Source organism: Mycteria americana, unplaced genomic scaffold (assembly GCF_035582795.1).
Source record: "Mycteria americana isolate JAX WOST 10 ecotype Jacksonville Zoo and Gardens unplaced genomic scaffold, USCA_MyAme_1.0 Scaffold_42, whole genome shotgun sequence".
Taxonomy (NCBI): domain Eukaryota; kingdom Metazoa; phylum Chordata; class Aves; order Ciconiiformes; family Ciconiidae; genus Mycteria; species Mycteria americana.
The window spans coordinates 310,117-319,974 of record NW_027445629.1 but is presented as its reverse complement, the minus strand read 5'-3'; the positions used below and the strand labels follow the sequence as shown (position 1 = coordinate 319,974).

The window sequence follows — 9,858 nt, the reverse complement described above, 5'->3', positions numbered from 1 at the left end:
ATGCGCTACCATCGCCACTGATGGGCTCAGCTTTGGCCAGTGGCAGGTCCATCTTGGAGCTGGCTGGAACTGGCTCTGTCGGACATGAGAGAAGCCTCTGGCATCTTCTCACAGAAGTCCCCCTTGTGCCCTCCTCCCCCCGCTACCAACACCTTGCCATGCAAACCCAATACATCAGGCAGGACTCTAGGACTCGGGGCCAGGGAAACTTCTCCCCTGGCTCACGGGCAAGAATGTGGAGGCAGGTCCATGCCCAGTAGATGCCAGGGGCACCTCCCAGGAATCTCCAGGTGTCTTTTGGCTTCATCTGGAGACAGCTGAAGAGCCAGGTAGCATACCCAGACTCCTCCAAGGTAGCTAGCCGAGGAGTTTCTTGATGTAGGAGGCAGGTCCGTGCCTGGAGCTCCCCAGTACTCCTCCCAGGCAGCTCTTGAAGTCTTTCAGTCTCCTGTGGAGGCAGCTGAAGTCCAAGGTAGCAGCCACCCCCTCCCTCAAGGTAGCTACCCAGTGAGGTTTTGTGTACGTTGGAGGCAGTTCCATGCCCAGGAGCCCCTGTGGGACCACTGTGAGGCATCTCCTGGAGAATTTTGGCCTCCTGTGGAGGGAGGAAAAATCCTGGGTAGCATACCCAGACTCCTCTAAGGAAGCTAGCTGGGAGTTGTCTTTGATGTAGGAGGCAGGTCCATGCCCAGTAGCTCCCCAGGACTCCTCCCAGGCAGCTCCCAACTTCTTTTTGCCTCCTGTGGAGGGAGGAAAATCCTGGGTTACCGCCCCCGACTCCTCCAAGGTAACTAACCAAGTAGTTTGGCATATGCTGGCGGCAGGTCCATACCTGGTAGATGCCTGGAACTCCTCTCGGGAATCTCCGTGTGTCTTTTGGCTTCCTCTGGAGACATCTGAAGACCCAGGTAGAATCCCCACATTCCTCCAAGGTAGCTACCCCAAGAAGTTTTCTTGAGGTCGTGTTACATAAGAAAAAGCTCCAGTGTAAAGATGCCTTCCAAGACCTGTGCAGTCGAACTTGACCAACAGTCACCTTACCTATGCAAGTGGCTTTGCTGTGAGAAGAAACCAGGCCAAACCAGCTGAAAGCGGCAAAGTTGCAACAAAAGCAGGCAAACTCAGCTAATAAATATGCATTAAGCGCACGCCAAGGCAGATCGATACTGACATACCTTGCTGTACATCGTCAAGACAAATACTGTTGATAGCCACTAAGTGGAAAGAATTAAATAGCCTCTTCTTCCAGCTGTGATGTCAAAAGGCAGGGAGCTCTGTTCCCAGGGCAAATACTTGTGGGCAGGTTAAAAAAAGAGGTGCTGCATAAAATTGTGTGAAACTTGGGTACAAAGTTGCACGGTGATAATCGGTGATGAGAAAGATTCATGGTAGAAAAGAGAAGGAAAACACCACTTAGGAAAACCTGAGAGTGACAGGATGGTTTAGCAAAAGGGGAGAAGAGGCTGTGTATGTGCAAGGGCTTTCTTTTTCAGCTCCCAGGAAAGACAGAAACTTGCGCCTTCAGGGTGACTGTGCTGGTCACATGCCACAGAGCACACTCGGGAGCAGGCAGTTCAGCTGCGAGGAGCCTGGCACGCTTGCCTTGGTCTTCCTCAGCTCTCGGCTCTCTGCTACTTGAATTTTGAACGCAGGACGTGTTGCTTGGGAGGATCCATGGGCAAAAGAGAAGCTGGGGTTCATTTCTTCTAGTAACCTATTGGAACTAGCAACTCCTCCCTAACATTTGGTTTTCCAGTGGTAACAAGCAGATAGTAGAGTGCTTTATTCATTTGGATGGATCAGACACGAGGGTTGGAGAGCCAAGCCTGGCAGTTCTGGCTTCTCCAAGTGTATATGTGAATGACAGCTTGTTTTGCCAAACTCTTGTAATATTGTGAAGCTTCCTGGGGGAGGGAAGAAGGAGAGCACTAAAGCTCCTGGAATCTCAAAATCCCAAACTCTTGCTGGGAGTTTACAAGAGGACCTTGCCAGCTGACCCCCCCCGTGTGTGGTACCAGACCACTGAGTTACCTGTGGTAGGCACGGTCATAAAGAACAAAACCAATCCCACCCATCAGATTAGCAATCCAATGTGTATTGAGGTAGTCCAAACCAGAGAGGTGTGGCAGTATCATCATGCCTGTGGATAGGATTTTCCAACTCCTCTTCCAACTGAAGCCCGGCACATAGCACACAGTGCTCATTCATATGGCTTCCACCAAAGGACAGAGCCCAGGTTGCTTCCCATCCACCACGTTTTTAGGTCAACAGAGTTGATTTGAGAAAGCTACAGCAACACTGAAACATTTTGAACCACATTTAAAACATCCCGACAGGTGCTGGTCCCTTAGGATCCACGTGGCCAAGGTCAGCAGCTCGGGGGTGGCCGTGTCACAGTGGGCAGCAGAGTCAGCACTGGTCGTGTCACCGTGGTCTCAGAGTGGGGTACAAAAGGGGCCGCAGGGCGGTGGGTCCTGCACCCTGGAGGAGTGTCCATAGGACAAAGGCAGGGATGAGCTCCCACATGGCTGTCGCCACCAAGAAGCAACCCGCCTGCATGAGGCGGACCAAGATGGACTTCTGGAACGGGATGGAGCACACCTTCATGATGCCCAGCATCACCAGCAAAGGTACAGGCATCCACAGGCACCGCAGGAGTGTGGTCATGGCCAACAGTTGCAGCGTTGCGTGGGTGAGACTCAGCACTGCAGCCATCTCAGGGGCGTCAGCATGTGGGGCTGAGGACAGCAGTGATACTTTACATCTGCCTATGCGCCACAGCTCAGGGGGTGTTGGAGGGTTGAGAGCTGGCAGTCGCAGAGCGTGACCTGATTTTCCTTTGCTTTCCAGAGCGAACAGCCGTCTGGGACGCAGTGGCCGGCTATGTTCAAGAAGAGCTCTTGCTGCGCAAGGTGGGGCGACACCCACGTCCTCCTAGTCAACCCAGAGGGGTGGGGAGTCCCCATGGCCCTGGGGCATGGCCTGCAGTTACTCTTGCCCTCCTCAGAAAGCAGGAAGCTCACCCCAAAAGTCCCCAACCCAATGGACAAAGAGGGCTCATGCAAGGGTGGTATCACCTCTGGTAGGTGGTAATGTACCACAGGGCTGATCCTGCTCAGTGGAAGCCCCCTGGATGCCCTCAGGCTGCTTCTGCCCTGACTCCAGCACTAATTTTTCGGAGGCGGAAGGAGAGGACTCGGCAGCTCCTCCTTAAAGCTCTCGCCACTGCCTGGGCTCATGCCTCTGACCAGCAGGAGTGGGCAGGACCCAGCCTGAAGCACCATCCCTGGTCAGGGCTACCTCCAGCTCTTCCCTCCAGCCAGTCCTCACCCTTCTGCCCTTCCCTTCTCTTCCACTCGCAGGGGGTCCGAATTCCCACCCTTGGCTCCTTCGATGTTGTCCCCAAATGGATTCAGGTTGGGGACGAGGCCGTGATTATCCAGAGGCCCGTGTTTCGGTTGGCCAGGAACCTTGCAGGTGTCCACAACCTCAAGGACAACAAGGACTACCTGCCTGGTAAGACTGCCCATTAATCCCTGGCCGGCTGCATGGTCAAGGTGAAGGGGGGTATCGCGTCCCTTCCCTGGGTCTGAGACGCTTCTCTAAAGCCAACTGCCCCTCTGCGGAGCAGGTCCGAAAATGGGGCCTTTCTGGGCAATGACTGCAATAAGCAGCCCTTGGGAAACGCCCGCAGAAGGGCCGCTGGGTGAGCGCCTCCATCCCTCTTGTGTGCTTTTCCAGGCAATAAGGAGCTGGAGCCCCTCAAATACGCCAAGGTGGCCGCAGCCGCCTCTGTGTCTCGACGGAAAGTGGAGGCCTGCATCCAAGGCACCATGTCCCTCCTCTCTCACTGCCTGGGGAAGGGGGAGAACGTCGCCCTTGTCCTGAGGGACATAGGCTTGCTTCTCATCGAAGGCATGAGAGTACAAATGAAATTTTTTTACAACTTCCTGGAGAGGATGTCTGGGAAGGAGAACTTGGAAAAAGCTGCTTTTGAGGTGAGTGTTTTGGCTTCTCCACGGCTCAGGCAGTCCCACAGCAGTGCTCCAGCACTGCTTGCATGTGGCCCGCCAGGACATAACCAGCCACCCAGGCCAGGCGAGAGCTACGGTCCTACCGACTCTCACTGCCTCGGGCTCCCCCAATATTGAGTGCCCCAGCCATGCTGAGGACGTCGTGCCATCTTCGTGCTCCTCCATTGCAGGTCCCCCAGCTGCTGGACATGGTGGTGTCCCAGGTGGTACCTGTGGCCTCACTGACATTTTCTGGCCGTGTCATCATCTTTCCTGAGTGAGTACATCTGCGGATGTTGCCTCTAGTTGCTCAGCTGTGGTTTGGTAGCATTTGCTCCATGTGACCACAGGTGTCCTGCCATGGGGGCACCAGGCAGTGACATGTCCCCAGCCCATAGTCATTCCTGTGAGGCAGATCCAATGGGAAAGATGGAGGACTTTCAGGCAACACTTTCTTCCCATCATGGCCTGGACTTCTTTGCAGGGTGACTCCCTTTCCCAGGACGGTCCTCGGGGATGGGGTGTAGTCAACTTGGGGAAAAAAAAAGGAGTTTTTGTGCAGTGCCAAAATCTGCTTGTGAGCAGGTGATCGTGGCAAGCGGCAAGGGCTGGTGGTGCTGTGGATCATGCTGGTGTCATCTCTTTGTCTGCAGGTTTGAACTGGAGTTTGTGCCCAAACCACCACCCAGGGCCCCTGTCAAGCACTTGAGAAAAGTCCCTGGTGAGGACAAGCGGAAGGAAGAAGAGGTTTTGCCAGCTCTCAGGAAGGGGAAAAAAGGTAAAGCTGCTCCTGGCGCCTTTGCATAGCATAGCAACCAACTTCTGGGATATAGTGGGGAAAATCCTCCGGTGAGGATTGTCAAAGGACTCCGATTTGCGCCAAAGCTTCATGACAGCTCAGCACAGCCTTTTCTGCTCATGACTCATTGGCTTGCACAAAACGAACCCCCAGGGAGGGATGTGCCCAAGGGAACAGTGGGAAGATGGCAAGCCAAGGCCCCCGGGAAATGACCCCTCTGCAAGGGTCCCTGTCCCGTCACCGGCACCACCCAGCTCCTCTTTCCCAAATCTGGTGCCGATAACACAGTCACAAAACCACGTTGACCGTGGAAATGAGGAGCTGGGCAAGAGCTGGTGTCAGGGTGGCTGCGAGGGGAGCAGAATGGCCCTCTCGGATGTTTTGGGAAGAGGCCTGAGCACCACTATGCGTCACCAGCGCCGGCGGTGTCCCAGCGATGCTCTTCTGACAAGGTCTCTCCTTCCCGGTTCCAGTGGGATTTGCTGAACTGCCCTTGCCTGCCCGTTCAAGCTCAACTCCTAATGAAGCCCCACAGCTGCGGGAAATGAAGGAGATGGAGAAGAGGAAGAAGTCTCGGGTCAGGTGAGTCTGGAGATTCAGGGCTGGCGTCTGCACAGGCTTGCTTTCTGACCCAGCAAGGGCCCATTCCCTAGCCCCAAACACTCGCCATTCATCACTGCCCAGCAGTGGTGAAGGCAGCACCCAGAGGGGCAGGATGAGGCTGCTGGGAGCCCTGCATTGCACAGGCCTGGCTCCTCTCCTTCCCTTCAGGAGAGCCCCAGCGTGGCCTCCTAAGCTGTGCATGGGGACAGCCGTGTGTCAGCCGAGGGTCCTAGCTCAGGGGGTTTCCTCTCCTGAGCTGAGGGCAGCCATGGGCTGGGCTGCCAGCAGCTGTGCAGACAGGCACATGGCTCATAGGGACAGGATGAGGCCCCAAACCCATCGTGTCCTCAGGCAGACCCCTCCCGTTGTGTCCTTTCAGGTGGCTGCCACTGATCCCAGGGGACTCCTCTGGAATAAAACAGCCTGTGACCAGCCAACCCAAGGGCAAATCCAAGCTCGAAGGCCAAGCGTCAAAGCAGAGTCGAGCGCAGGCAGCAAAACCTGGGTGGTGCAGAGGAGGAGGACAAGGAGAAAAGAAAGTTCCCGTTGGAAGCAAATTGCTGTCAATGAGCTCTGAGGCTGGGCTGCCTGAGGAGCCCACCTACAAGGTCTTCATTCCACAGCCACCAAGACCTGAGGCAGCACAATTACTAAAATCAAGGCCTGAGATGTTCTGGTCAGTGGTGAAAGAACCGCAGAAGACCGTATTAGCGGGATACAGCTTTGAGCCCTCCCTTTTGGTGCCACCAATGTACGAGGAGTCCAGGTCTACGCAATGCCACCCACTGAAGACCAGATCGGTGGTCTCCAGGATGGAGTGGCCTTGGCTGGAGTGATCAGGGCTTGGGGTGCCCGGAGCAGAGGGAGCACCACTGCGGTGGCAAAACAGGTACGTGATTCAGATCTGTGTCGTTCTTGGGTGCTACTTCCTTGTAGAAATGCCGAGTTAGAGAGACAGTGGGGACTCTTCAAAGAGCCCTTAGTTCTGATTGATGTTCCCACCTTGGGCTCTTCCATCACCAGGGGCGAGGTACTTCTTTTCCAATGTTGCCCTCTCTTCTGTAGCCTCAGAAAACACACAAGGCCGTGCTATTTGGCCATGTTTGGAAGGCCTAAGTAACCGCAAGGCTGCTCTGGGCTGGAGAGGGGACTGTTTCTTCCCAGCTTGTTGCTCCTTTAGATCCCCAGTGGGAAGAGAAAGGCTTTTTGGGTGGGTCTGGCTCGGTGCTTTGGGAGCAAAGTGCTGCTGCTGGAGAGGCTGCACGGAAAGGGTACATAGAGGGAGAGAAACAGGTGCCCTCCCCTCACTGTCCTGACCTGAAGCCAGCCAAGGGGTCTGGGTGTGGGCAAAGAGCTCCCCAAAGCTGCAGTATTGTTTTAGAAGAGTCTCTCTTCTTTTGCAGAAACCCACCCATCTTCGGGACCCAAGGAGCTCGGGAAAGAGATGAATAAAAACGCAAAGGAGACGTTGCAAAAGAGCATGGACTTTTTTAACTGTTTGCGGTCCTTTTTAACGGTCCTTCACCGGAAAAGGGGAGAGGGCTTTGACAGTTGGCCATGGCTCTGAGATCAGCCCAACGTGGTGACAGAAGCAGGGCCTGCTGTTACCTGGAACTTTCCTCCTTGCCCAAACCCACCCTATTCAACCCAGGAACCCAACCCTCCTAACAGGAAGCTTTTGCTTAGGACCCCCTCCAGGATCTGGGGGCAGGGGCCACCCTGCTGCCGCCCTCAAAATTCAATCCCTGACCTTGAGCTAAGGTTGTTCTGAGGACACCGTCATGAGTGAGCGTTGAGTGTCTGCAAAGCCCAAGGTCGCTTTGTAGGGGCGGATCTTTCTGCACAGGTTTGCAAGAGATCTGAGGGTGCCAGGCTGGGAATTGGAACATCCTTTGCAAGCGCCAACATGGAGACATCTACCCAGAGCCAGGAGCTCAGTCCTGGGGTGAGGTGTGTCTCACCAGGGAGCCTGTAGTGTCATCCTTTCCAGTAGAGCTTGTCAAATCAGGTCTTTCTGCTGAGGGATATCACGAAGTCATGGACTAAATCAGGTCAGAGGGGACATGGATTGCTCTCCAGCCCAACCCTGTGCTCAGAACAGGTCCCATCAGGCTGCTCGAGGACATGCCCAATTGAGGTATGAACACCACCAAAGTCTTGCCCCTCTGGCTGCAAGATCTGCACCCACTTTGGGTGAAAAAGCCCTCCTTTCTAAAGCCCAAATCCCTCATTTTTTGACTCTCAACCCTCACGTTTAGGGCACAAAGCCTCGTTTCTTAGAGTCCATTTTTCAGGGAACATAGCCTAATGTTTAGGATCCCGTCTGCAAATTTTAGGGACCAAAGCCTCATTTTTCGGCTCCAAACCTTCATTTTAGGTGAAAAGCCTTCAGCCGGGTCTGACGCCTGATTTTCAGGGTCAACGCCTCAGTTTTAGTTTGCAAGGTCTCATTTTTAGAGCCCAAACCTCACTTTAAGACACAAAAGCTCCTTTCAGAGTCTAAAGCCTCATTTTAGTTTCCAAACCCTCAGTTACAGGGCTCAAAGCTTCATTTTTAGGGTCCAATTTCTCATTCACAGGGTCCAAACCCCTCTTCTACGGCTCAGAGTCTTAATTTTAGGGCTCATAATCTTAGCTTTAAGGTCCAAAGCATTTTTAGGGCCAAACTCACTTCTTGACGGTCCAAAGCTGCATTTATAGAGTCTGAATTATCATTTTAGGGTCCCGAGTGTCATTTTTTGTTTCCAAAGTCTTATTTTTAGAGTCCTAAGCATCAATTGTAGGGCACAAAGCCCTAGGGTTGTCAAGCATTGGAGCAGGCTGCCCAGGGAAGTGCTGGAGTCACCATCCCTGGAGGGATTTAAGAGACATGTAGAGGTGGCGCTTAGGGGCATGGTGTAGTGATGGACTTGGTAGTGTTAGGTTAACGGTTGGACTCAATGATCTTAAAGGTCTTTTCCAACCTAAATGATTCTACGATTGTATGATTCTAAAATTGCCCCCAAGCAGCTTTGGCGCAAGCTGCACAAAGGGCACCAGCAGCCCTGCCCATCCCTCCTCCCAGAGCCACCTCTGGCCAGCAAGAGCTCAGAGAGAGCTTCTAGAGACACGGACAGCTCTGCCGACTGGCCTGCCTGCCCACAGGTCTCTCAAGGAAGAGCTTTAATCCCTGTTCAGCTGTTGGGATCGCCTTGGGAAAACAATACTCCTTTGGTGCCAAGAGGCAGAAGAGCCAAAGCCAGAATTCAAAGCACGTGTTGGACTTGCATATGTAATTCATGGGGTAGTTTTTCTCTGTAGGCGTGGAGTCACTTGGTGGAAACTGGTAACTGATGGGACTGGTAAGAGCGCAAGTGTTGTGCAGCCAGGGAGCCCCTGGCACTCGGGCTGGCCCCTTTTGGGCCATGAAGCCCTCCAAGGACCCAGGCAGCAGCGCCTGTGGAAAACACAGAGAGCCGCCTGCAGTTGTCTGCCTGCAGAGGGGCCGCCTTTCACCAGGGAACAAAAGTGAGGGATAAGGAGCCCCCAGGGCCAGGTGGCTGTTTGTCCCGTCCCCGCCAGCCCCACAGCCACAGCAGCACCGCAGACCAAAGCCAGGTATGGGGTTGCGCTTGGGAGGGGACCACGGCGCAACCTCCCCAGCCCCTGCCCTGATGGGACAGCGCCTAGTCAGGAGAAACACCCAAGCCGGGACTGGAGGGAAACGAGAGATGCTGGGGCAGGAGGGACTGTGGGGCAGGCAAAGGCTGGGGCAAAGCAGGACCCCAGCTGGGCATGGGCAGGAGCATGGGCAGAATGACGTGCCCCATGGGGGGCCAGGGGCACAAAGAGCTGCCCTGAGCAGGACAGGGACAAAATGCAGTCCCCCATACAGGGCAGGGGCAAAACTAGCCACCCCAGTTTGGGCAGGGGCATAAAAGAATAGCTGAGCAGGGCCGGAGTAAATCCAGGCACCCAGTGTGGGGAAGGGGCAAAATGAGCCTCCGCAAGCGGAAGAGAGGAAAAACTCAGCTGTCCCAAGAGGGACATGCTGAAAGCAAGCCACCCGAGCAAGGCTGTGGCCAAACTGGATGCCTCAAGCAAAACATCAAAAGAGAAGAGCCTCCCCGAGTGGAGCAGGGGCAAAACTACCTGCCCTGAGCTGATCATGAGTACAAGTAACTGCCCCAAGCAGGACTGGGGAACACCAGATTACACGAGCGGGGCAAGGGCCAAAGCAGCCAATTCAACTGTGGCAGGAATAACAACCAGCTACCTCGCTGGGGCAGGAGCAATACTCAGTGCCCTCCGAGCACATCAGGGAATTAAACCTGATGTCAAAAAGCCACCCACAAACATTTTTTCAGAGCCCCAGGGTGAGAAAGCAGCTAGGTGGGGGCCTGCCAGCCAGCCAAGGTGAACCCAGCGCAGTCGCTGAAGGTCTTTCTTTGGTAGCGCTAGTTC

At 54.5% G+C, this 9,858-nt stretch overlaps 1 protein-coding gene across 1 annotated transcript; it reads left to right on the top strand.

Annotated features, from left to right (window-relative positions):
- The first annotated feature begins 2,512 nt into the window (after nucleotides 1-2,512).
- LOC142403702 (uncharacterized) lies at nucleotides 2,513-6,251 on the top strand. The gene is made up of 8 exons (XM_075489916.1): nucleotides 2,513-2,630; nucleotides 2,851-2,912; nucleotides 3,363-3,516; nucleotides 3,742-3,998; nucleotides 4,205-4,290; nucleotides 4,667-4,791; nucleotides 5,286-5,394; nucleotides 5,795-6,251. Exons 1-8 carry the CDS (start codon nucleotides 2,513-2,515, stop codon nucleotides 6,249-6,251), a joined length of 1,368 nt encoding a protein of 455 aa, XP_075346031.1.
- The last annotated feature ends 3,607 nt before the right edge of the window (nucleotides 6,252-9,858 follow it).